This window comes from Clupea harengus, unplaced genomic scaffold (genome assembly GCF_900700415.2).
Source record: "Clupea harengus unplaced genomic scaffold, Ch_v2.0.2, whole genome shotgun sequence".
Taxonomy (NCBI): Eukaryota; Metazoa; Chordata; class Actinopteri; order Clupeiformes; family Clupeidae; genus Clupea; species Clupea harengus.
Genome location: NW_024879671.1, coordinates 25,001 through 52,476, shown reverse-complemented (window position 1 = coordinate 52,476; position 27,476 = coordinate 25,001). Strand labels below are relative to the sequence as shown.

At 45.7% G+C, this 27,476-nt stretch overlaps 1 protein-coding gene across 4 annotated transcripts in view; it reads left to right on the top strand.

Annotated features, from left to right (window-relative positions):
- Positions 1–27,476, top strand: part of ksr1a (kinase suppressor of ras 1a) — a 42,732-nt gene that overhangs the window by 2,391 nt on the left and 12,865 nt on the right. For 2 of the 4 annotated variants that reach the window (XM_042704504.1, XM_042704503.1), the window contains exons 1-4: positions 2,796–3,070; positions 17,974–18,114; positions 25,868–26,015; positions 26,580–27,045. In XM_042704504.1, the coding sequence (XP_042560438.1) occupies positions 2,861–3,070; positions 17,974–18,114; positions 25,868–26,015; positions 26,580–27,045 (965 nt within the window). In that variant the 5' untranslated portion in view covers positions 2,796–2,860. Of the gene's footprint in view, positions 1–2,795; positions 3,071–17,973; positions 18,115–25,867; positions 26,016–26,579; positions 27,046–27,476 lie in introns of those variants that run through there. The other 2 variants (XM_042704506.1, XM_042704505.1) reach the window with 1 other exon arrangement.

The following is a 27,476-nucleotide window of genomic DNA, read 5'->3' as shown; positions in this document are numbered from 1 at the left end:
CCACAACACCCTGTCACATGCTTCTAAGCACAATACTGCCACGCCGATAACTGTTGTGTGGTGACCTGGGACGCTTGCATCACTGGACACGTACCGGCATAACTCCTTACGACAGGATACTAAATCTGCCAGGACGTGTTTAAAACCAGCCTTATCCAATGACAGTGAGATGCTTAGGCTTATAATGGGTCACGAACAAGTCTTGGCTGACTGGTTGATTGTTCTCCCATGGTAGGCAGGGGACAGCACGGCACCCCCCACGTTCTTCCCCATGTCTCCCTGTCAGCTCACAGGTCCAGCGCCCATCCTTAGTCCTCTGAAGCTGTACAGCTGAAGACAGCCATGGTGACGCGTGGACAGGGGTGTTGCGACAGGGAGGGAGAGCAATCAATGGCCCCGGGCCCCGAGCTTCAAGGGGCCCCCGGAGGACAGCTGATTACATTAGTCCACAGCATTCCGTTTCTTAACGATAATGAGTGTCTTTAGTTTGCTAGGTGTTATCTATTACGCTTGCTGTGTGTTTTGTAAGGAGTTTGCATAAACGTTCTGAAGTGGTTGCTTCCTATACTTTCATCTGTTTGTAATGCGTACACGGCAGATATCTTGCTGCACTGTGAGGGAACGAACGGCATGGTCCTTCCAATGTTATCATCAGCGGGCTTTTCACAAGTTAATATGAATGTGGCAGTGACCATGACTCAGAGCTAAGGTGTTACTTCATTGTCTCATGTTATGAATAAGCTACAGCAATGTAACAAGCATCATTTAAGTCAATTCAGTTTTTCAAGTAATTACATTTCCGTGCTTCGGCCATTTCTCAATGGAATGTATATACACATGGACTGGTGGTGAAGAGTTTGGCCTGTAGAGAATCTCCTTTGAAATGGAGTGGGCCTAAACCATGTGTTCACGCGACCCAGTGAACATCACTTAACATAAGCTTTTTAATAGGGTACCTACCTAACGCCTACGCTAAATGTATTTTTAAAAGGGTGGGGTGCAATTTGTGTACTTTATATTGAATGATTGGTTTAAGATCTGAATCATTTTCATCGGTGAAGAAAGTGTTTCGACCTAAACCTATCACTTTGTCTGACGACAATGATCACGATTGCTCTCTGGCAATCATTGCATTATTTGTTGATTTGTGAAGACCCTGGTATGTTTTCACATATAAATAAACATCACGACACATAAACAATGCAGTGCTAACAATACTATAGCGTGCTGGGGGTGTTTGTTGTTGTTGTTGTTAGTGTTGAGGTTGTTTATCCCTTTTTGCAGAAGTATTTGTGATTTTTACCATGTCGTCTGTGTTATGCTGTTTAATTCCTGTATAAGTTTAACGTTAGTTGTCCACCGTTAGTGTAATTGTGAGTGTGAATGAAACCCTTTCCCTTCCATCTGTCTCGATGTTTGGGCTTCCATATATGTTTTCCTGCTGGTGGCTGCTTCTTATTTGAAAGACTTGCGGCCTAAAAGAGCTACGCCAGTGACGTCACTTCGAGAGGGACCCAGACGCTACTTTGGTGTCAGAAGTGCCAGAGAAGATGCCGCCGGAGATGAAAGTGCGGGAGGGGGCGCGATGAGACTACCCAAGGCCGTGTCCCGACCCCAGGCTCGCCAGGCTGATTCCACCCCGAGCTGCCGGCGGACCCAGTTGTGTCGGGGACCTCAGGACCAGTCGCTGACTTCCCTGCGGCTCATCCAGAAGAACCTCCACCATGGCGAGGAGCGATGAAGCTGCCTTGCTACAACGGGCAGAGGACAGCTTCAGGCACAGCTGGCGGCCCAATTCATGTGTGTTCGGCTGAGGGAAACGGGGTCCAGGTCGCCCTTGCAGGTTCTAACCGACCTCCAGCCAGCGGCGTGGTCCTGGACCGGCTGCCCCGGTGGGAGGCAACAGTGGATGTGTGCTGAAGCTATTGCACTCCAGGCTGCTGGCAGAGAGGGCCTGTCACTGACCTCCACACTATTGCCGTCTTCCATACCGTCTTCACCTCTCCGACTTCCGACCTCCGACCCCAAGCCTGCTGCTCCTATGCTCCAGCTTCACCAGTCGGAATGGCCTCCCTCATAATCAGCATCAGTGTCAACTCCCCCCAGCACCCCAGAGACACCTCACAGACAGCCAACCACTTTTTTTTGGTGGGGGGCTGTGTGGCGTGCTGGGGGTGATCCCAGCAGACATTGTGTGTTGTGTGTTCGCTGTCTGTTGTTTTAGTTGTCAGTGTACAGGTTGTGTATTCTTTTTTTTTGTCTAGTGGAAGTGTATGTGATTGTTACCATGTCATCTGTGTTATGCTGTTTAATTCCTCTATTAGATTAACGATAGTTGTCCACTGCTTAATTGTCAGTGTGAATTATGTCCTTGCCCGTCCTACCATGACGATGTATGAGTGGCTCTAAGTATTTTCCTGCATGTGGCTGCTTCTTAATAAAAGGCTTGCGGACAAAAAGAGCTACGCCAGTGTCGTCACTGCGAGAGAGACCCAGACTCTACAATACATTGCGCTAAAACTACATTTCCCGACATGCAACATTCCGTGATGTTTCTAACAGCTGACAGACGCTAAAACCCTATGTGAGAGCTGCCAGGAAAGAGAAGATAGGAGTCTCTCAGCAGAGCGAGCAATCCACACGACCCAACAGCGCTGTTAAATCAGCACCGTTGGAGTTGGGTTGCTTTGTCCCAGACTATCTTTGATTTGCTTTCTCTGCATTATCCAATTGTAATTTTGATTATCGTCGTTTGGATAAAGCTGCATTCTGTCATATTTGGCTACAGAATTTAGTGCATGTGCATTCCGTTATTTTGCAGTTTATATCTACCCACACAAGACGTGCCTAATGCCGAGGAATGGATAGTGTGTCTGATAAAGGTGGAAAGATGGTCGAAAGTGATGAACAGTCGGAGAGGGATAGTGGCGGTGGCGCAGCGATGGCCGCGCTACACCAATGCGAACTCATCCAGAACATGATCGAAATCTCCATCTCCAGTTTACAAGGGCTCCGGACCAAATGCGCGGCGTCCAACGATCTCACCCAGCAAGAAATACGCACTTTAGAGGTAATTATAATGCAGAGAACGCTTAAAAATAGCAGGCCAAATTGCAGTGTCATGCAGGCGTCCGCCACAGTGATGGGCTGCAGGCTATCTCTCTCTCCCTGGTTGCATTAAGAGTATCGCCTCATCCGTCTCTTCCTATTTTTGCAGTATACAGTTGTGTGTGTTGTGCTCCACGGTGTGATGGCCTACAATGTACGGACAATAATATATGTAAATATGATTTATATAGATCTCACTCTGGCCACTCATCCTATTGATGCTCAAAGGCTATAAATAGAAATTCTTACTAGCGTTTGATGAGGTTGTTATTTTGACCTCTTTCTCTAGGTGAAATATTTGGCAGTAACCCCCGGATATCTTGCAGCATTAGACTGCGTATTTTTAATCTTTGTCCATCCCGTGGACTGCTATGCTGCAATCTGCACGTTAATTTGTCCCAGTTTTATACTATTTTCAGTTCGAAGCCTCTGCATCAACATACCAAAGTATCGTACAAAAAGACAAATAAATAGTCCACTCATCGCTATGTTGTGAGTGATTTCATGGGTTCTCCCGATTGGAGTTGCTAAAGCTATTAAAGCCCCCACCGTATTAAGGCCGAAGTGTCAATATGCCTACCCCGCCTTAAACGTCTACCAATCTGCTGCACCTGTAGCGATAATTTATGAGAAATCAATACAATCGTGTATCGGATGACGTGGTGGCCTGTTCAAACAATTCTGATGGACGAGTAGTTTGCGCATAGGGTGATGGCCCGTATTTAGGACCACCGCAATGGCAAGGGCTAAGCGCTAACTTATAATTTGACATCAACTGGCAAAACCGGAGACTCATATTTAGCACAATTAAGAAATGTTTTTTTTTAGTGGAATTCGTATGAAGTCTACCATTTTATGGAGAGCTAGCTGCTGCTGGCATGTTTGGATGTATTTAATAGGATGTTATGTTCTGAAGTTGGATGGCATGGTTCGTGATGTTATAATATCAAACTACAGTCTGTTCCATCCCCGTCCAAACATGGCGATTATCCCTTGTCTGGATGTACTAAGGGACATCTGGACCTTGGCGTTGTGAAATCCAAAATAACACATTTTTGCTCTTGCTGTTACCAGACGCAACACGCTTTGTTTGAAGCATTTGGCACTGGCGTCTTTGCATAATATTGTGCGTTAGCCTACATGCTTTCTAATTATGATTAGTCTGTGTCATAATAAGCCGTATTAGCCTGTGCAGATGATGGCTCTTGTCACATAGAGTGTGAAGTGTAGATATTGGCAGCTCTGTTTTCTCCCCTTTGGAGAAACTAATCGGCCGATCACCATTTCCAGTTGGTTTGATGACGTCCATGTGCCTTGGCCCAGTAGTTTGTTGTTGTTCTGTCATAGCTGGACTGGCTGTGCTGAGCATCACTATTGATAAAAAACATCACACTGATAAGGGGAAGGCGATTGACTTAGTTGTAAATTGTGCCTTTTATTGGCTTAAATTGCATGACTAACAACAGCACCGTTGTAAGCCAGTTTTGCTGAGGTCTTTGAATGGGTGCTTTCCCCCCCCTATTCAGCTTCCTTTTTATCCTTCCTCTCCCAATTACCCCAGATTACGGAATTATGTCCGTTTTTCCTCCATTTTACCTCCATCATATTACTAGCTGTAATCATAAGTGCTGTCGCTGATAAACAGGATAGCTAGAGGACACATCTCATGGGAGCTGACTCTGGAGAGGATCTGGATTGATTCTCACCAGACTTGGGCAGCACCTACAGCGAGCTATTTTCTGAGATGATGTTATCAACAAGCCCTTCTTCTTTAGTTGTGCCAGTGGAGCCAGTGGTAACTTTCCCCAGTGACTCTTGCTTATTTTGCAGATTAGTAGTATTAATGTCCTAAGGCTGGTTTTGCACACAGGTGTTCCATTGCAGAGCTTAATGTTAAAAGACATGAGGCGCACGGCCAGGCCTGCCCCCTGCCTCCCTCCTCAGTCCTAGTCTTAATGTAGAAGCTCAGGTCTGCCTCCCTCCTCAGTCCTAGTCTTAATGTAGAAGCTCAGGTCTGCCCTCTGCCTGCCTCCTCAGTACTAATCTTAATGTATAAGCTCAGGTTTTTCTACTTTTATCTTTTGCCTCCTGAGTTCAAGGGTGTTGGTTGGGTCGTCTTTTACTTAAGCGTCAACATTTGCTTGCAAAAAACTGCAGCAATTTCGAACACTTCTGTCTGGGCTAAGAACCCTTCTGTCTGGGCTGAGAACACATCTGTCTGGGCTAAGAACACGTCTGTCTGGGCTAAAAACCCTTCTGTCTGGGCAGTTGAAATGAAATGGAATGGGCATTTCAACAAATCATTCCCGATAAATGCTTAGCTTGCAAAAAGTAGGCTAGCAGGCAGCGCTTCGCTACGCTGTACTGAGATGAGATGAGAGGAGAGGAGAGGAGATGAGTGTGTTGTCTGGATAGCCAGTGGTGCTACCAGTCTGCTGAGCTGAGGGCCACTCAGGACAACAGAGTGGAACATGTCAATTTATATTACCCAGCTCTAATGGCTGTTTAATTTCCTACGTCCGACAACAACAGCTGAAGTGGCTGTCAGGCTCGCTGCTGCTGCTGCTGCTGCTGCTGCTGGTGGTGGTGCTGGTGGTGGCGACAGCTGGGCACTCCCCCTGTTGAAGCCCAGGAGCGCCTCTTCCAGAGCTGTGTACTTGAGGCCAATCAAGAGGGGCTTGAACTCCTGTTGGCTCCTCTCAGACGTCTTTATTACACCTCTTCATGGTGTATTTTTATAGCGTGCGGGCTGCTCGCGCTGCTCAGGCCGCTCAGGCCTGCCTCGCCACCAGATAATGGTGCTCGGCTCCACAAGTGAAGTGCTGCAAGGTGGTGCTTCAGCCTTTCAGACTAATCTGGGTCTAGTGTGAACCTCAAGGCTGCCTCTTTCTCTCGCTCGCTCTCGTTCTCGCTCTCTTTTTCTCTTCAGCTCTTCGCCTTTGTGTTGCATTTTCCATCCACATGTCTCTCTCTCTCTCTCTCTCTGCTTCTTCTCTCTTTTACTGGTCCATTGTCGCTGTATCTCCTTGCTGTCCATTTCAAGCTGTTGCTGAATTGGAGTTTTTGCTCTCTTCATCTCTCGTCCTTGAGCTCTAGGTTCTTTAAAATGTAATAGAAAAAAAAAACCTTGGCTAGAGATATCGGTCTTGACCTCACTCTTAGATATGGAGCACAAGTCAGCGTCATGAAAAGAGATCTGGCACCATCACCACCCCCCCCCCCCCCCCCTACCTGAATCCACCTCTGAAACGTTAACATTTTTAGAATGCAAAAGCACAAAAACCTGCAGTGTAAATCTACGCAATAAAGAGCAAAAGGGGGTTATTTATAAAAGCCAGTCAAGTCTCACTGACCTAGTTTGGAGAGGTTTTTTTAATTGTAATTAACATGATTGTTGTATCCATTTTGCCTTTCATTGTGGATGAACTAAACTCCTAAATGTCCTCCGCTATCAGGCATCATTGTTGCTCCTGTCAGGTAGTAGTTGCCCTGAGCTGGTTGTGTGTTGTCAGTGCGTCTCCGTGGTGTCTCTGTGTTGGAGAGAGAGTTTGCGGTTGTATGCGTGCTATTATGGCTGCATCTATATTTAGCCGTCTTTCTTCCTACGCATTTTCAGGGTTGGTTGTTAAATAAGAAAATCAAATGACGTGCGAGGAGGAGGCTGCGCACACACAGAAAGAGGGAGACAGAGAGAGAGAGAGAGAGAGAGAGGGGGGGAGAGAGAGAGAGAGAGATAGGGAGGGAGAGAGAGAGGGGGAGAGAGAGAGAGAGAGAGGGGGGAGAAAGAGAGAGAGAGAGAGAGAGAGAGAGAGAGAGGGGGAGAGAGAGAGAGAGAGCGAGAGAGAGAGGGGATGATGCAGACAGAAAGGGGTGGGGAGAAGACGAGGAGAGAGCCAGTCAACTGGCTGTATCTGTCTGGTCTGGGCGACGAGGCAATGCACACACAGCTCCATCTCGTAAAAAAAAACCTTGGACTTGATGCTTTCGCTGTGCCCCCCCCCCCTCCCCCCTCCCTCTCACAGACCCCCACCCCCGCCAACCCCTTCTTGATATTTTTAGAAACGTACATCAGTGAAGTCACAGCGCTGAAGATGAAAAATAGAAAATAGGGGGCGTTTCATTGAGAGTCTGGGCTGTTTTTAAAGGAAATTGTGTGCATTGAAGATGAGAGGTTTTGAGGTTGTCCTTTGATTTGAGGCATCAGGCTGGTGAAGTTTGAATTGTATTTTTCTGCGAATGCTGTTGCTGAAATTAAGAACATTTTGACCGTGTCCATCACAAGTATGGATGTTATACAGCATCACACACAACTACAGAGAAATGGTAGAGATGTTCATGGACCGAGGAAGAGTAGTGCTGTGGCTCTTTGGCCCTGCAGGTCTGTCTGTATGTGAAAAGACTGAGATGATTTAGTAGAGCCTTACTTAGTAAGTCTCCTGTAGGACTGGACTGAGGTAGATGAGATGAGTTTGTGTATCACCTGAGTGAGGTTGAGGTCTGGGCTCTCCCCCTGGCAACAGACATGCACACTCCCCAAGGTGGACACCATCACTAAATATGTCTCTCTGTCCCTCCGGTCTATGCACTAATCTGTGATCAGTGTGTATATGAGTGAGTGATTCTGTGTGTGTGTGTGTGTGTGTGCATGTATGTTTGAGTGAGTGTTTCTGTATATAAGTCTGTGTGTGTGTACACGAGCGAGTGATTCTCTGTGTGTGTGTGTGTGTGTGCATGCATGTATGTTTGAGTGAGTGTTTCTGTATATAAGTCTGTGTGTGAGTGTGTGTGTATACACGAGCGAGTGATTCTCTGTGTGTGTGTGTGTGTGTGTGTGTGTGTGTGTGTGTACACGAGCGAGTGATGTGTGTGTGGGTGTAATCTGGTCATATTCATGTCATTCTGCACGGCTGTGGCTGTTTTTGTGAGGGAAGATGAGGCAGCGACCCACGCCACGCCACTCCTCTCTGCCCTGCCCTGCCCTGCCCAGCACTGCGCTGCTCCAGTGGATTAGTGGGCAGGAACCAGAGGGCAGGCTTTAGGGAGTTAGCCTCAGCCAGTTAGCGTTAGCCTTCCTCTGCTCACACTGCTGGAGATGATTGTGCTGGCAGAATGGGACCTGTGAACCAGATGGGACCTGTTTGGTGTAGACATTTCTCTCCCATTAGCATGACAGCCGGTCCCTGCTCGATCCATAAGGTGCTGACTCAGGTGTGGTGCTGACCCAGGAGTGGTGTTGACCCAGGTCTGGTGCTGACCCAGGAGTGGTGCTGACCCAGGAGTGGTGTTGACCCAGGTCTGGTGCTGATCCGGCTCACGCTCAGCTGCTCCATGTGAAGGGCTCTGTTGTCTCTCATGTCAGTGTTCTAATGGTCAAGCTCTCCTCTGAGATTAGAGAAAGAGCCATGTGTATAAATTGTAAATATAAAAAATTGTAAATATATAAATATATATAGAGAGAGGGATAGATAGATAGAGATATATAGAGAGATGTAGATAGATAGATAGATATGTATAGATAGATATATAGATATAAAAATATAGCCTGCATATAACACCACATTTTACAAATTAGGCAGTCTCTGAAAACATCCAAACTATAATCAAGTATTGATTTTTTTGAAAATGAAACATTGTATTGAAAAGGAAACCTTTCTTCTTAATGTGCTCCAGTAGATGACATGGATTGTATATCATGTTGGCCCTCTTGCTCCTGGACACCTGAGCTTGTTGCACCGTCTCCAGGGTCACGTACGCCCTCTTGATTAACACAAGAAGGCAGTCGTCACATATTTTGGCGCGACTCTGCCTCTCCGAGGGGATTTGCTCTAAGAGTGTCAGGGCAGAGGTGACAATTGAAATTACTAAGAGACTGTCTGGGGGGGATACGGTGCTATAGCGAGGAAAGTCCTGGAGAATATGAGTTACTTAGCAGCAGAGAAAGTTTAGTTCTCTTTTTCAGTGAATTAAGGCATAGAGATATCATCAGCGGATATTATCATCATTGTTTCTTAGCGAAGAAGTCCCAGCACATTTTTGAAGAATTTGTGGAAACAGACATGCTAACAAGAGCCTAACAAGAGCCCAATCTAATCTTATCAACAGACATGCTAACAAGAGTCTAATCTGTTGTAGTATGGAATCCCAGCATACATGAGGTACAGTTCATTTGTGTTTTGTTTTTTAATAATGACGTCATAGAGATCAGCATCGTGTTTCATATGTTTGCGGTAAATAAATGAATATAAGCTTTAACGAAATTGGCCAGGTCACCTGTCAGTCAGCCTGTCTTGCCCAATGCATATCCAGTGGGTGTGGCAGCGCTCCTGCAGCAACTGTGTGTAGGTTCTGTTCCGACACGGACACGTTTCCCTGGCAACCCAGGGCGGTTATGTTTGTTTTCATGTGTAGGCCAACAGGTGTAAAATGCTGACCCCCTCCTCCCCCCTCGTCTTTGAGTGTCACCATAACAAACACAGATCTACTGATCTCAGAGCAGTTCCCCCCAGACCTCTCGTTCACCTCCCAAGCAGGTGAATCACTCTCACAGATTCCAAGCCCAGCCTAGTGCTATTCATGTGACCACACACAGCACACTAGTCTAACGTGTCGAGACATACAGTACAGTTTCAATTTAAACGTGTCTTAGTAAACTTTCTTTGACTCTTTACTAAGTCAGTAGTTTATATATTTTGAATGGACTTGTATCATGAAAATGTTCTGAGGGGTTAGGGAGTTGAATAACAACAATAATAACTAATAATAAGATCCCTGTCCTGCATTGGTATTCTACAAGCTGCAATCCCACATTGTCAGACTGTTTTAAAGTGGTATTGCAGACAGAAGCAGATTGATGTTTGGCTGTGTTTTACAAGAGCAGATCCTTGAACGTGATTGATATTAATGTTTTGATATAAGAACATGTCCTCTTGTCTGCGTTGTGTTAGTGGGAAAATCCCACTCTGTCGGGGAAAGAAAGAAAAAGAAAAGCGTTCTGGCGACCCAGGAGTGAGGTTGCCAGGCAACCTGACGTAATGCTTGCACCAGTGTATTGTTCTCAGTGCAGCGTCTATGATTCTCTGTCTACCTGCTGTGTGTGTGTGTGTGTGTGTGTGTGTGTGTGTGTGTGTGTGTGTGTGTGTGTGTATGTGTGTGTGCACGCACATTGGTTGGTGTGTGTATGTCTGCATGTGATTCATAGCATGTCTGTCTAATGTGTATCTATGTGTGTGAGTATACATAGGATTTGCATCCTGACTGCATGGGCTGTGTATGTGTGTGTGTGTGTGTGTGTCTACATGTGATTCACAGCAGGACTACCATAGCGTGTGTTCAGTAGGTTCGTAGTATGTCTTATGTTGAAGCCAACTCCGGAGCAGCTCTGGGACTGAGATTTTCCCGAGTCATCTTTAATCTGAACCAGCCTATTCATAAGTATTAACCTTCTCCTATCTCCCATTTACCTTATCCCATCTCCTCAAACATCAGCCTTTTAAAATGTACTTGGAGTGAAAAAATCAAAGGATTAATTTAGCATGTGTGTTTATCAGGCCTGTACACCAGAGTGTGTTCTCGATGGGGCCTGGGAGGACTGGAGCCTTTGACCTGGAGAATATTAGCATTGTGTTGTGCTAGCGGAGCTATTGGAACATAGCATGGTGTTGAACTCTTATCTAGAATGATGAGTCATAAGTGAAGAGAGTTCTCACAATATATTTGAGTAGGTAAAGTGAAGGTATGCCGCTGGTCACAATGAGAGAATACATAGAAATGTCGATGGGCAGTTTACCCATCTACCCCCAAAACAGTTAGCGTCTTTGACGCCAGTAGGAGTGTTTGGAGGCGGACCCTGTGTGGTTTCGCCCCGGCTCAGGAGAGGGTCCATAAAGAACGTGGCATGGCACACTTTGGCGTCATTCAGCTTGTAATGGAAATGCAATTTGGCTCGGGAACAGCCTGGCTCGGCTCGGCCAATGGGGAAAAAAAAAACATTTGTTCCCTTTCCACGGCCTGTATACTATATGCATGTTCCAGGGCCCCTATCCAACCCTTCGCTCCCTTGCTGCAGCTCCTCAACACACAGCCCCAGCAGTGGCTCTGTACCTCCTCAACACACAGTCCCCCAGCAGTGGCTCTGCACCTCCTCAACACACAGCCCCCCAGCAGTGGCTCTACACCTCCTCAACACACAGCCCCCCAGCAGTGGCTCTGCACCTCCTCAACACACAGCCCCCCAGCAGTGGCTCTGCACCTCCTCAACACACAGCCCCAGCAGTGGCTCTGTAGCTCAGGTCATGCGTAACATTAGCCACTTGGCCAACCCAGTTCTGTTGTGCCCACGTTGGGTCATATTTTCTGTTCCTCATTGCTGAGATGAACAGTCGGTCTGTGTGGTCGCTGGCCACTGGAGTGGCCCCAAAATCAATGTCAGCAGAGGCCCTGCATGAGAGCGTAAAAACGGCAAACGCTTATGAAACAGGACATAGCCCCATCTGAAGTTGATCAGCTCCATTAAGAACTTTAAAAACATGTCCCTTTTTCTCTGGCTCATGATCAATCTCCAGTCAATCTTTGCCTGTGTCTCGTGTGCATGTTTCAGTCCTTTACAAAGATCTCTAAAGCCTCTATTTTTGAGACATCTTTGATGAATTTCTGTTCTCTGTTAAAGCCAATCCTTATTGCAGGCACTTAGTAATCCAATTTAAAACAAATGAAAAAAGAATGCAGTGAAATGCTTAATGTTCCTCTAAGAAGAAAGAAAGAAAGATCATAAAGTGACTCTCCTAAATGTCCTCTAAAACACAAACATTTTTGAAATGTCATATCCAGTTGATATGACCTTAGTGTACTTAGATACAGAAAATAGCATGAAATACAACCGCAACTGTAGGGTAACTTTATTTGTGTCTCTTTTCTTTGCCAGGATGTTTTCTTGTTTTAATCACAGCCGTATTGCAGGAGTGAATATAGGCCGTTGCATTTCAGATGTGGGTCAACTGTGACTCTGTTGAAATAGTTTTTGAAAACCAATAGACGGAGTTCAGGAAACCTGACTTTATCGGTTTACCTTGCCCTCTGCGTGGTCTGTAGAATACCGCATCTCTCCGGCTTCTCATTGGCTCATGACGAAGGTCAGATGTGTCCAGCGGATATAAAGGTCGGACAAAGACTAAAAAAGTCTGATTGCTTAAACAGACCTTATCTGCGGAGGAAAAACAAGTAGGTTTCCGCAAACAGATAGAGACAGTTACAGGGGAAATCATTAGGGTTCATATGCAGTGTCATATGAAACACTGACTTCTGTCGACATCACAAGGTCATATTAAAGTCTAAGATGAGCTGAAGGTAGCAGAACTACAGTGTTGATCTTTCTTGACATTTCACTGTCTCTCACTGTTATTTTATTGTGTTCTTATATGTAGTTCAAGTGCTTTGGCTACAAACGTGGGCTTTTGGATATATATATATATATATATATATATATTACACAATCACATCCCTTTTGGCTGCTGATATTTGATAATTTTGTTAAGTGAACCTATCTTTGCCATTAAGCTGCGGAAGCTGCACTTCTCTGATATATACAAGATGTCTTTCCCCGTGAAATCAAAACAACAGAAGCTGCGTGTCACTGATGCACATAATTAGCGCTCATGTGCTGTGTCGTTAGCATGTAGCTCTTGGCTCTGTGCTTCATGCACTCAGTGGAGGCTCGTGGTCTGCCAGAAGGTGTCTGTAATGGAGTGCTAATGCTACTAAGGCTGGAGGTGCCCTGGTGCAGTGCCCTCTCCTCCCACTCAGTTGACCTCGCGCTGGCTCCAGAGCCCTCGCTTCCTCTCTTCTCCTCTCTTTTCTTCTCTAACTTGCTTCCTTTCTTCTCCTTTTTTCTTCACTACCTCGCTTCCTCTGTTCTCCTCTCTTTTCTTCTCTTCCTTGCTTCCTTTCTTCTCCTTTTTTCTTCACTACCTTGCTTCCTCTCTTCTCCTCTCTTTTCTTCTCTTCCTTGCTTCCTCTCTTCTCCTTTTCTTCTCATCCTTTCTTCTTCTCATGCCTCTGAGTCTACTGGAGCATTTCCACTATGGGGTAAAACGCTGGTGTCTGATGAAAAGCCTCTGACTTGTAGTTTCCATCTCCTTGGCTGGACCAGGGCTATGGCCCATACGGGAATAGGGACGTGAAACAATGGAAATGAAATACCACCACAATAAAACCGGAGAATTTTAAAAACAGATAGGATGTGTTAGTTTAAGTTGCCTAGCAACGGAAATGACTTCTCTTCCTCTCTTTACCTTCTCTTCTCTTTTCTTGACATCCTCTCTTCCTCACGGTCCTTTGAGCCTATGAGTGGCGCTGTCTGGCGGGCCTTTGTTGATGCTGTCACAGACTCAGGGCTAGACCTATGAAGAGTGGTGAACTGCTGTGTGTGTGTGTGTGTGTGTGTGTGTGAAGATATGTGAGATATGATATGATAGGTGTGTGTGGGTATACTGTTTGGTATGTGTGTGTCTGTCTGTATGTGTGTGTTTGTAGATATGGGAGAGTAGATGTGTGTGTGTGCTTGTAGATGAGAGTAGGTCTGTGTGTGTGTGTGTGTGCGTGTATATACGTGTGTGTGTGTGTGTGTGTGTGTGTGTGTGTCTGTGTGTGTAGATGTGTGAGATATAATATGATAGGTGAGTGTGTGTGTGCGTATACAGTTTGGTATGTGTGTGTCTGTCTGTATGTGTGTGTTTGTAGATATGGGAGAGTAGATGTGTGTGTGTGCTTGTAGATGAGAGTAGGTCTGTGTGTGTGTGTGTGTGTGTATACGTGTGTGTGTGTGTGTGTGTGTGTGTGTGTGAGTGAGTGAGCTGAGAATGGCGCGCGGTTCTCTGTGTGAATATAGTGATCCGCTGGGCCCTCCTCGGCAGCTTGCTTCAGGGCCGTCTCTTCAGCCCATTGTACAGCAGCATAATGGAGGCTCAGAAAGTGAAGTGACTGGCAGAAGGACACCGCATACAAACCTCAGATAGCAGTTAACAGTTAGTCACATCTGACCCAGATCTCACCCATGTCGATGCCAGAGCTCCTATGAGTAAAGGAATCCCCGTATTGATGAAGCTGAATAGCACCAAGGCCCTTTAGTTGAGTAGAGAGCCTCTTCACCTCGAGCAGGGAGCTAACAGCATGCCGGCTACACTATTCACCGGCACCAGCGCTCGTGTGCAGGGAGCTAACAGCATGCTGGCTGCACTATTCACCGGCACCAGCGCTCGTCTGCAGGGAGCTAACAGCATGCTGGCTGCACTATTCACCGGCACCAGCGCTCGTCTGCAGGGAGCTAACAGCATGCTGGCTGCACTATTCACCGGCACCAGCGCTCATCTGCAGGGAGCTAACAGCATGCTGGCTACGCTATTCACCGGCACCAGCGCTCGTCTGCAGGGAGCTAACAGCATGCTGGCTGCACTATTCACCGGCACCAGCGCTCGTCTGCCGGTGAAAGACAGCTGAGTGGAACATTATAGGGGGAGAGGAGAAGAGAAAGGCACTTTATTACAGGCCTTGTAAAACCCAAAGTGATAGAAGACAAAAACATTATCATGCCTTTATATATCTATCTATCTATCTATCTATCTATCTATCTTTTTATCTCTCTCTCTCTATCTATCTATCTATCTCACTCTCTCTCTCTCTCAATATATCTATCTATCTTTCTATCTTTCGTTCTTTCTTGACACCACAGCCTGATTGCAGCTGATCCATCTTCCCCTGTGAGAGGCGGCTCTCCTGTGGCCTTTAACATGAGTGAGCTGCCTGGCCGAGTGACAGGGGGATGTTGGGTAGCACACACCATGACAGTGTTCAGAGGAGGGTGGAGGGCTCTTGTTTTCCCTCGTTCCCTCCCTGTAAGTGTTTGGGTGGGGGTGACGGTGGGGGTGACGTGACAGAGGGACTGGGTGGTGTCTCTCCCTGGGCCCCCAGAGAAGGCCTGCTGACGACACCGGCTCTGCTCATTAATGTGGCGATTAGTGCAGGGTGGGCAGAAGAGAGGGAGAGAGAAAGAGAGAGAGAGAGGGAGGGAGAATTACAGAGAGGGAGAGGGAAAGAGAGAATGGGATGAAAAGGGAGAGAGAGAGAGGAGGGAGAGAAGGAGAGAGAGAGAAATAAGGAGAGGGAGAAAGGGTGTGAGAGACAGAAAGGAGTAGGGGGGGAGGGAGAGAGGGAGGGAGGGAGTTTGGAGGTGTGAAAAGGATGACTGGCTTTATGGCTGGCGGCCTCATGGTAACAGCGCTGGACGTGCGTCAGCGGGCTGCCGGCTCCAGCCACATTTGAAAAGATCCATCTCAGTGGGGGGGCCCCTCCCCTCCCCCCTCCCAAAGTGACACGGCCGCTTCAGCACCTGCCTGACTGTGGCCAGATCGCTCTGCGTCAGCAGCCACACACACACACACACACACACACACACACACACACACACCCAGGCCTCCACACGCTTGGCTTGGCCTGTCCTCGTTATGAACATGAGAGGGAAGAAAAGACAGACAAAATCAGAGAAGAAATGCAGAAAGAATGAAGGAACGAAAGAACCCAGCCCTACAATCCAGAGCGGTTGGAGGTAGCTCAGCAGTGTCCCTGTCTCAAGCTGCTTGGGTCAATACACCCAACAGGGCCGGAACATTCAGATTGCATCGCACAGTCATGTTTGTTTGGAGTGGATCTGGGTGCAGCTTTTCAGAACATTCCCTTCAGTTGTTTATTATTTAAAAAAAAAAGATCTGAATATGTTTGTGTGGTTCACACACACAGGAGGTCACTGTCCCATGGACCTAATACTTAAGAGCCAAAAGGCTGTTTAAATCGGTTTAAATATTCCCTCTGAACTGTACTTGTGTGGGCAGATATGTATTTGCTGGGTGTGGCTCTGAGCGACCTGGGTGTGAGAGTGGGGAACATGAGGTGTTTGTTGGGTGCGCAGACTGAGCCAGTCTCTGTTAGCCTCGCTGTGAACCCAGCATCTTTCAGGGCGGTGATGTCACAATGGCCCAGCCATCAGTGGCTGCAGTGTTCTGATGACACTTGGTTGCCATGCCAGCAGCGCCGACGCCCCCTTGAGAAGCCCGGCTTGCTGTTCCCTTCCATATAATAACAGCTATTTATATCTGGTTGACAGTCCTGTTCGCTGGAGGGGAAAGCAAAAAAGAGAGCGAAAAAATGGTTGAGAGAGAGAAAGAGAGAGAGAGAGAGGGGAAAAAAAATCCAGACAGATTTCTTGCTGGCTGCACTAGAACATGGGCCTTGGGAGAATGCCACGTTGTATAATAAATATGTGCATGTGATTTTTAAATGATTTATGCCCTCATATTGTCGTGATGAGGCAGGATAACATTTGAGACATGCTCTAGACACTGTGTGTCTGGGTGTGTGTGTGTGTGTGTGTGTTTGCGTGTGTGTGTGTTTGTGTTTGCGTGTGTGTGTGTGTGTGTGCATGCATGAGTGTATGCGCGCACGCGTATGTGCGTGTGTGTGCCTAAGCTGCCAGAAGTTCTCATGGTCAGACTGCGGCGCATCTGATGTCGCAATATTTATGAAATTCTTTCAGCAAATATTTGCAGAGAGGGCCGTGTTTATGTCCACAGCACCCGGAGCTGGCCCCTGTGTTGGGCGTCATCACAGCAGGATCCCTCTCCCTCATGGGCAATCTGGAATATTCTACTCCTCGGATTTCCATCTGTACTGTTATATCTGAATTAAAATCCAAACTCAATCAGATTCGGTTCGCCAGTTCTAATTCGCAAAAATATATTTATATGCAGAACTGGGTATTTGGCTTGAATTTGATTTGGTTCTTGATATGACATTGATGCAATGCGACACAAATTATGTTATTTACATATTTAGATTTACTACATCAATTCAGAATCAGAAAAGATGACATTATGTTTAAGTCTATTAGCAGTGCGTATGCATTAGGAAGTTCAGATGGGAAGACCAGAGAGGACCCATAATGTTGGGTTTCAGGATGGATTCTAGACAAGTGACTGATTTGGTAACAGGGAAGCACTGTGACCTTTAGAGTGCAGGAGATGTGTTTTTAAAAACTCTCAGAAGAAATAGGAACGGTCCAGTGGGAAAATATCTCGACCATGCAGCAGGAAGAGTACTCTCTTGCTGCGACTGTAAACGCAGTCCTTCAGAGCAGAGTCTGTTCACTTCATCACCAAAATACCTACACCCTTATTCATCTATATGACCTTAACCAGTGCCCACATCAGTTTTTAGACAAATCACAGAATGAAATGATCTCTTAAACACTATAATGTTTTATGTAATGCCCCTCGCAATAAACAGTAAAATGGAATTATAATGACGTGGTAAATTAATTATTAGCCTCCAAAGACCCACTAAAGGAATTGATCTATGAAAATCAGAGATTGGACTCGCCTATACCACGCTTGTGGCATATATCTGTGAATAGTGCTGGAAAAATTGTCCAAATGTCCAACCAGCACACTGTGTTTGATTTGGGAGTGCTTCAGGGACCCTCAGCGCTAGTTTTGAGAGATCATGTCACGTGCCGCTGCATTAAACCTTTTATATAAGAGTCATTTCCCCTGGTAAGTGCAGCAGAGATGGTAGTGCTAGGCTAGGCATCAGTGCATAATCCGTGGTGCTATCCATCATTATGTTCTCCCTGTTTTTAAAAACAGAGGTTACATTACTCATAATCTCATTTCCGCAGAAGAGCACCCAGACACAGAATGGGACCAGTAGGACATTTTGAAAACTCTTTAAGGGCCTTGGCAAAATGTGTCCTGCTCAGTGATGAAGCAGGTCCACCATTTTCCCTCCTCCCTCTTCTGATGTGTGCTCTGTCGCCCCCTGTAGGTGAAACTGATGAAGTACATCTGCAAGCAGCTGCAGTGCAAGCAGAAGGTTCCTGAGACGGAGAGGCCGCAGGCTCTGGACAGCTACCCACGACTTGGAGACTGGCTGCGGACCATTAACCTTAGGCCGGAGCTCATCGAGGTACTCACACACACTCACACGCACGCACTCACACGCACTCACACGCACTCACACGCACTCACACGCACTCACACACACTCACACACACTCACACTCACTCACACGTGTATGCCTATGTGTCTGTGTGAAATGTCTCGAGGCAGACCACATACAAGCTTGATCTTGTTGATATGCATTATGTAAGTATGTTATGTTATAGGTATGCAAGTGTGGTGTGTGGCAGAAACTGAACGAGGTACACAGCCTTTAGGTGTATAGCTTCTGTCTAAAACAGATGGGGAACCACTCCTTCAAAAAGGTTTTGTGGTCTTAATCTTATGCTCTTATGTCAAATAAAAAATGATTAGATTTACTATATTCACAATACAAGCTCCACAGTGGGACCACAATACAGGATAAGTCAGCACACCTTTCATTAGTGAGATTCAAATCTTTTATTTTGTCAATAATAGACAAAATAAAATGTTGTCTGTCATTATTTTTGATGACAGACTCAATCCTCCACGGCACATTTCTGGAGAAACGTTTTGCCATTCTTTAGAGACACATGTCTTCTGCTGCTGGGTTTGTGTTGCTCTGCCTTTCTCTTTCAAATACCCCAAAAGTGTTCTATTGGAAGTCAGGCAACATATTGGCCAGGTCCTAGTTTCCACTCTTTTCTTCTTTACAAACTTGCTTCATTTTGGCAGTGTGCTTTGGATCGTTGTCTTGCTGGAATATTCCTCTTCTGCCAAGCTGGAATATTCCTCTTCTGCCAAGCGTCTGTAGACTGGGAGTCATCTGGTCAGCCAGTAGTTTGGTACCTCCTCAGGCACTCATAGTGCCATCTATAAACGTCATCTCCCCAACACCTTTTGCAGCCCCCCCATATCATCCCACTCCCACCTCCGTGCTTCACTGCTGGGACTGTGCATTCACTGGCCAGGTTCATGTCAAACATGCTGGACCCCATCTGAGCCGTATCTGAGCCGTATCTGAGCCGTACAAATGTATCTTGGGAGAATGTGAAGAAGAATGTGCTCCCAATATTCCTCCGGATTCTTTTCATGTTCTTTAGCTAAGTTTAATCTTGCAATTTTATGCCGAAGAGCTTGTTTCTTTTCTTGGACGCCGTCCAGAGAGGTTGACGTTATGCAATGTGCTTTGCACGGTCTGAGCTGTCACAGAAACTCCCATTTCTTTTGATAACCCTGTGCCAAGTCTGAAGCACTTGCCTGTTTCTCAGAGCTAGATTGTGCAAGTGGCCTGCTATCTGTGGAGCCATTTTAGGAGGATGGCCACTGCTGCTCTGATCAGTAGTGCTATGGCTCATTCTATACCTGCTGATTACTGCTGCAGCTCTGTTTCCTCTGATGTATGTATGTATGTATATATATATGTATGTGTGTATGTATGTGTGTATGTATGTATGTATGTTTGTGGGTGTGTGGGTGTGTGTGTGTGTGTGTGTGTGTGTGTGTACGTGCCATTCACACAGATATATATTGGTTGCTGAATTTTGATTGGCCGTTGGCACCATTTTGTTGAGCGAGCCAAATGGTATAGAGTATAAACATACCAAATTTCAACATTTAATCTTAAGCGGTTCTTGAGATATTGAAATGTATCAGTTTATCTTCTTCGGTTCTTCAGATATTGAAATGTGTCAGTTGCAACACCTGCTATGGAATGTGGCCTGCACCCAAGGAATGTGGTCGTGATGAAGGCTGTCACATTTCACAGTTTGAACCTTTACACAAGATATTGGCTAGTAAAAATTGTTCTCTCGGTGGTGCTACTCTACAAAAACAAAAACATCATGCGCTAGGGTAATGTGCCTCCCAAAGGCCAACTTGCCATATAGATTTCATAATTTACTTAATATTTAATAAACGGTTTTAGAACTATTGTCCAAAAAGTGCTTTGAACCTACCCCACTTCACGGGGCGCTATCATCAAGGCAAATGCACATCTGCCCATTTTGGTCTACAACCATACCAAGTTTCATGTGGATTGGTGAGGTGTAAGTATATGATATCGACGACCAAAAATGAGTGAAAAAGAAGGCAGAAGAAGAAGAAGAAGAAAAAAACGTTGACAAACAGGCAGCGGCGGTCATAATTATGCAATAGCTTGTAGCCTGCATAGATGTTTTTGTTTGGTGCAGAGGAGTGAAAATAGTATGGAAAACACATTGCAAAGTATAAATGTCTCTTTCTCTCTCTCTGTCTCTCTGTGTATGTGTGTGCATGTGTGTGTGTGTGTGTCTGACATTACAGTGGTTAAAGAAATATCCATCTCAGAACATTTCTGGGGTGGTATGTTCTTGTATCGTTTTTATAAAGGAACCACAAACGGAGCCAACACCAAATGTCAACTGTAGAGAGTAAACAAGATAATGAACGGTGTTTAAAGTTGGGAGGCAGGCTTGGCTGCAGGCACGGCAGATGCCTGATGCAGAGTCTCTTCTCCAGTCAGTTGTAAACATGAGAAATGAAACAGAAATGGAAATTTATGATTAAATTACAAATACTTGTTTAAAGTACAGAGAAATATAGGTCCCACTTTATATTAAAGATGCAGTCTACAATTGTTGCAACTACAATTGGTGAAAAGTTGTTGATATTTGAGCTCAACAGACAATCAAATTACACCCCTCCCTTCTGTGCTCTTGAAGCAATGTCTATGGAGTTCTCATGTAAGTATATTATTGCACATCAACAACCCTAACCCAAACTCCAAGTACATCTTTTAACAACATGTACTAATATTGAAAGTATATTGTACTTTTCTATTAAATAATGGCTTAAGTAGCCAGGGTGGATGAAATCTATTCTCTGTGATGTATTTGCCCTGAAAAAAGACATGGAGTGTAGGTTATGCAATGTTTATTCAACTGAGTATGTATGAGTGTAGGTTATGCAGTGTTTGTTCAACTGAGTATGTATGAGTGTAGGCTGTGTAGTGTTTGTTCAACTGAGTATGTATGAGTGTAGGCTGTGTAGTGTTTGTTCAACTGAGTATGTATGAGTGTAGGTTATGCAGTGTTTGTTCAACTGAGTATGTATGAGTGTAGGCTGTGTAGTGTTTGTTCAACTGAGTATGTATGAGTGTAGGTTATGCAGTGTTTGTTCAACTGAGTATGTATGAGTGTAGGTTATGCAGTGTTTGTTCAACTGAGTATGTATGAGTGTAGGTTATGCAGTGTTTGTTCAACTGAGTATGTATGAGTGTAGGTTATGCAGTGTTTGTTCAACTGAGTATGTATGAGTGTAGGCTGTGTAGTGTTTGTTCATCTGAGTATGTATGAGTGTAGGCTGTGTAGTGTTTGTTCATCTGAGTATGCATGAGTGTAGGCTGTGTAGACTGCTACAAACCCTGCTTTGTTTAGAACCAGGAACTTAACAGAATATGAAAGGGTCCTCATACATGAAAGCCTTCCGCACAGACATACTTTGCTGGCACATACACTGAGCTGTTGTTCCTAAACAGGGTCAGGGTCCAATGTGAGTTTGCATTGGATATTTATTTATAATTATGTATATCATGTATGATAGATGTATTCACTTTAATTTACTTGATTTAATTCTGTATTTACAGTTTCATTGAAGAAGGCCACACTTTATATCAAATGTTCTTATTACTAAGATGAATAATTAATCCCTAACCCGCTAACCCTGAGTGCATCTTATAACAACATGCATTATAAGTTTAATGTGCTTATCGATTCATTATTGGGTGTATGGTAACCAAGAGCATATCATGTAAAGTCGGGCACAGACAGTATGACATTTATCGCCTATAACTACGCTCCTGAAGCTACACTTAAACATCGTTATACAGCAGAGACACGGCAGCCTTGGTAATGAGTGCGTCTGTGATTGCCTAGGATGCCACCCAGTGCAACAGATCCCCTGCACTTGTTGCCACGGCGAATCTCGAGTTCTCATTATGTAGGCAAATAGTAGCGAGTCCTCCGTGTCTTGACCCACTTCCAGTGACACCGTTAGCCCAGAATACCCTGCCAGCGCTGGGCTCACATGGATACTGCCGTTGTCAGCTAACAATGGGTCTCCTCAGCTGCCGTGGAAGTAAGTAGGGCTTACATAATGTTGCGTAACGCGCTGCTGCCGCGACCGCTGTGGTTATCTGGTTAAGAGCGTAGACGTGTGTGATAAGGCACCGGGAGAGGCTTGGCTGTGATGGATTCCATGGAGGGGTCACGTGATGGATCTACACCATTGAGCCACATGGCAACAGTAGCATGGCATAGTCATGGAGGGGTCACCTGATGGATCTGCACCATTGCGCCACATGGCAACAGTAGCATGGCATAGTCATGGAGGGGGTGTGAGGCTGTGTTGGCATGCGTGAGGAAGATAGCCCAAGGTCTGTGTTCGTGCCGAAGTATATTTGTCATGTTTTCATTGGAGGAGGGAGCCACTTGTGATACTTGGGCCATGATTTGCGATTTGTGAGGTTTAATGACCTGCTGGATTATGTCATTAATTGCATTGCGGTGTATCAAGAATTACTAATTTCATATCCAAATTCCAAAACGTATCCCCAAACTAAAACTCGAGAGTCAGCATTTGTTTTTACTCTGTTCATCTGACTCAAAACAAAACCTTTTGGTACTTTAAGACCACGGTTGATGATCTTATCCTTGTGGCAAAATAAAAGTCAGTCAAGGAATACATTTTTGAGAGATGATTCAAGAATATACACCATCAAATAAAACAATAACAACAACACGAGACATGAACATGAGCTAGCACTCCTCGTATCCTTGTTGCTTTAAGTCTTACTGAAAGTCAGCAGCAGGATTCTACTTTTTTTTTTAGCAAATCTAGTTTTGCTTTGCAAATGAGGACACTTTGAATATGACACCAAGCCTCGGACTCTACCCCTCACCCATTTTGTTTTCATTATTGTTTGAAATCCGATGTCTAGCGTGACACTTTGTTATTTCAACTCTGTAATGGTTGCCAGCAGGGAAAACCCCTCAATCCTTGATGCTTTTAGAGACATGCTAGCCACTGACATCCTCACACTCTCAATCCCTGATGCTTTTAGAGACATACTAGCTACTGACATCCTCACACTCTCAATCCCTGATGCTTTTAGAGACATGCTAGCTACTGACATCCTCTCCCTCTGAATCCCTGATGCTTTTAGAGACATGCTAGCCACTGACATCTTCACACTCTCAATCCCTGATGCTTTAAGAGACATGCTAGCTACTGACATCCTCACACTCTCAATCCCTGATGCTTTTAGAGACATGCTAGCTACTGACATCCTCTCCCTCTGAATCCCTGATGCTTTTAGAGACATGCTAGCCACTGACATCTTCACACTCTCAATCCCTGATGCTTTAAGAGACATGCTAGCTACTGACATCCTCACACTCTCAATCCCTGATGCTTTAAGAGACATGCTAGCTACTGACATCGGCACAGTCTCAATCCCTGATGCTTTAAGAGACATGCTAGCCACTGACATCCTCACACTGCTGCCTCTCTAACCTGAGACGATTGGTTCGAGTCCAGTATCTGACTACAACGACATGCTACCATGCTATTAAACCCACAGCAAACAGGCTGTATGATGTGCTGTGCTGTCTGGGACTGCCCTGTCATCTCAGCTGTGATGCACACAGTTAATCCCTATCCCTGACATACTGCACATCTAATCCCAGAGTGCCACGAGGTGCTCTGCTGGGGTCTTTGCCTGTGTTTGTGTGTTGCTGTACGGCGTACATGCAGCCATTAAACATGAATCTAAATAACCCCAGCAGACAGCTGTGCAATGTGGCTGCTCTGTGACATAACGTACATGATACGTATGAACCGTCTAATCCCAGAAATGCCACTGGATGGCCTGCTGGTCATCATATTTGTTTGTTTGTTTGTTTGTTTATATGTTTGTTTCCAGTGAGTTGCTTTTAGGTTTACTGTAATGAGAGCGCGTTATAAAAGAGACAGCTGTTTGTGTGTAGACGGCCCCAGCCCTGGCCCCCTCTAGGGTCAGCCGCTCAAGTCACGCCAGTCTCCTAAATTCCTAAATTTCCCTCGGGATTAATAAAGTATCTATCTATCTAGTCTGAGCGGTGCTGTTAAAAGAGCCCGGCCGTGAAAGAGCCCGCTGCCGGGAAAGAGCCCGGTGCCGTTAAAAGAGCCTGGTACCGTGAAAGAGCCCGGTGCTGTTAAAAGATCCGGTGCCTGGAGAGTGCGGTAAGGGTCTTCAGTAGTCTCACTAGGTCAGGCCCTATGAAGGGACAGCGAGAGGATGACGCTCACCCATGCACCAGACTCTGAATTTGAAATGAAACAAATCAAATATCATTCTTAGTGTCAGTGTTTGCATCTGTTGCCTTATATACACACACACAGCAGCCTTGTAGGAGAGCATGTTTGCAAACCGCCTGTGCAATAGGAGGATTTGACTGCTAAACTCAAATGGTGTTCAGAACACAATAGCTTAAGAGGCTCCTCTGTGGGTCCATCTCCTTCCATCCAATCACCCGGCTCCTTAATTAGGTAATCAGATCATCTCTTTGGTTTAATTAGTCTAAGAGGTCGCGTGCCCAGGGGACGTCCATGGCTCTAGAATTTCACACCAATTGTGTGTAGAAACACAAAGACCGGGAGGGTGAGTGACCCTTAGAGGGGATCTTTATGACGGCCTGGTCCTATGCTGTGGTCCTGTGCTGGTTTATGCCTGCTAGTGGCCTCTTTGATGGACAATTATAGCTCTTATATAAAATATAAAGGATATAATATAGATATGTATTAGATAGATAAAATATATATATATCTATACCTTTATTTATTTTTATTTCTATGTACAATACGGAAATATACTAAAGTCACTTGTGCATGTGTGCACGTTTCATGTGTTTATATCATAGAACACATAGGTCTAAATGTAATTCATGTTTGTATGAGGAATCATCCTTAGGCTTTTTGGGCTGCAGCTGATCATGTTGCTTCTGTGTGTTTCAAAGGACGCAGGAATCAGACCTGGGATCTGTGGGTGGCAGCAGTGAGGCCATATTTGAATAAACTCCCCATGTTTCGATTAAACGGTTGAGTTGCACGGGTGTAGGCACACACACCTAGTTTGTCTTACACAGACCAGTGAATTTTTGCAAATTCACATTCAGGTTCATGCCCTACTTATCCTCATGATGATAGTCTAGAGCCAGGTGTGCTTTCTGGTGTCTTCACTCATGTCCATTAGACCACTGTCAAGTCATTTGCACACTGTAGACCACTGAGACGTCATTTGGTTAGAATAAATGCTGTAGGATTGTTATAATTTGGTCATAATAAATGCTGTAGGATTGTTATAATTTGGTTAAAATAAATGGTGATTCTCAGTTCCTTAGTGCCCATGCTGTTTGAAGTGCTTCTTGTCCACATTTGTCCACACAAACTTGTGTAAATCCAACAGTCCTCCAGTTGTCCACACAAACTTGTGTAAATCCAACAGTCCTCCAGTTGTCCACACAAACCTGTGTAAATCCAACAGTCCTCCAGTTGAATGGCCGGTTTCATTTCAGTCTGAAAGAAGTGTTGAGTTTAGTATGCAGAACGTATTGGCGTAAGTACGCAGTCAACACCAAGGGAGAAATTAGGGAGAAAAATGTGTTTTTTTTGTGTGTGTATGTGTATATAGGTACATGTGTGTGTGTAGGTGATGACCATGGGATAGTATGATACTCCAGTATGATACCTCATGTGTTGTGTTCCTGTCCCCCTTGTCTCAGGCGGTGCCTGTGAAGCTGTCGTTGGATGCCCTGCTGCAGATGCCTGGTGTCCAGGTGCGTGAGACCATGAGGAGGCTGGGCTCCAGCACGGAGGAGTGTGCCAGGCTGAGTGCCGCCCTGTCCTGCCTGAAGAGCGCCACTGAGTCTGGTGAGTCCAAGCTCTGCCTCCAGCGCGGTTACGACACTCATATTAGCCTCAGGTGGAGATCGCACTGACCAGTAGTAGCCACATGAGTGGCCCATCTTTGCTCTATGTTATCTTTGCTCTGTCTTGCCACAGAGTGTCGTGGGTCACAGCTCTGCGTCCATGTTCATGGTGTCTGTTCTTGTCCAGTGTTTTCTTTGTTTGATCTTTATATGTCTGCCTTTATTCTTATCTCTGTGTGTATGAAGCGATGCGTTCTCCTCAGCTCTGTCTCCAGACTCAAATTAGCCTTAAAGCCAGGATGCACATGTGACCTGGGAAATCGCTTTCTTTGAGCAACGCTCTGACTCAGCACAGCGCCAGCAATGTCAAAGGAAAGGATGTCCTTGGAAATGAATCCCATGGTCACAGTATCAGGGCCTGACATGTGAACACCTTGAGTTCTGCTGCGGGGTGTTCAGTGAAGCCCTGTGAACACCTTGATCCTCTTGTTGAGTTCAGCTGCGGGGTCTTCAGTGTAGCCCTGTGTTCAGGGGTCTGGTCTGAAGAGATGTTTGCGGCCCACAGGTGGCGAGCTGAGAGAAGATGGCGGCCTGTGGATGTCGGAGCCCACCAGACGTGACAGCGGCTCCCTGACGCCTTTGGACCAGCTGTCCGGCCTGGGGGGGCGCCCGCACAGCCCCTCCCCACTGGCCCGACCCCCCCTCACCCCCTCCACCCCTTTCGCCCCCTTCCCCCACCCGCGCCTGGCACCCGTCCACGCCGCCGACGGCCATGTGGTCTCCCATGGTTACGCGGAGAGCCTGACGGATCCGAGCCCGTACTACTCGTCTCGCCCGGGCCGCATCTACGGGCACACGTCCACGCCACCCATCACGCCCCCGTCCAAACGGAGGCACCGGCTCAAGCCCCCCTGCACCCCGCCACCCCCCTCCAGGAAGGTGCTCCACCTCCTGCCCAACATCACCCTGACGCGCAGCAAGAGCCACGAATCACAGCTGGGCAACCGCATCGAGGACACGCCCACAAACAAGTAGGTCACTTCCTGTTGGGTCATCATTGTCATCCTCTTAAATCCAGGGCTTGCCTAGAGGAAGGTTTTTCATAATTCATTTCTATTTTTTATGTTTGGTTTTTTTATTTGCTTTTTATTTTTCATTTTATTTAAGTACAACTACTTATATGAACCATGAAATGAGACACACCCAATTCATTTCAGTCCATTTTATATGTATTGTATGTGTATATAATGTATCAATATAAAATATAATATAAAAGAACGTACTATTCACAATGAAAATAGTCTCGAGGCACTTCACAGACAACAAGGCCATCATAAGTGTGTGTTTTAGATGACTTTTGGATGGATTCTCTTTGGATGTACTGTAGTTGTTTTTGTTTGTCCTGGTTTGGCAGGACACTTACCAGTGTAGTGTAGTGTAGTGTGTGTGTTTTTGTGTGTGT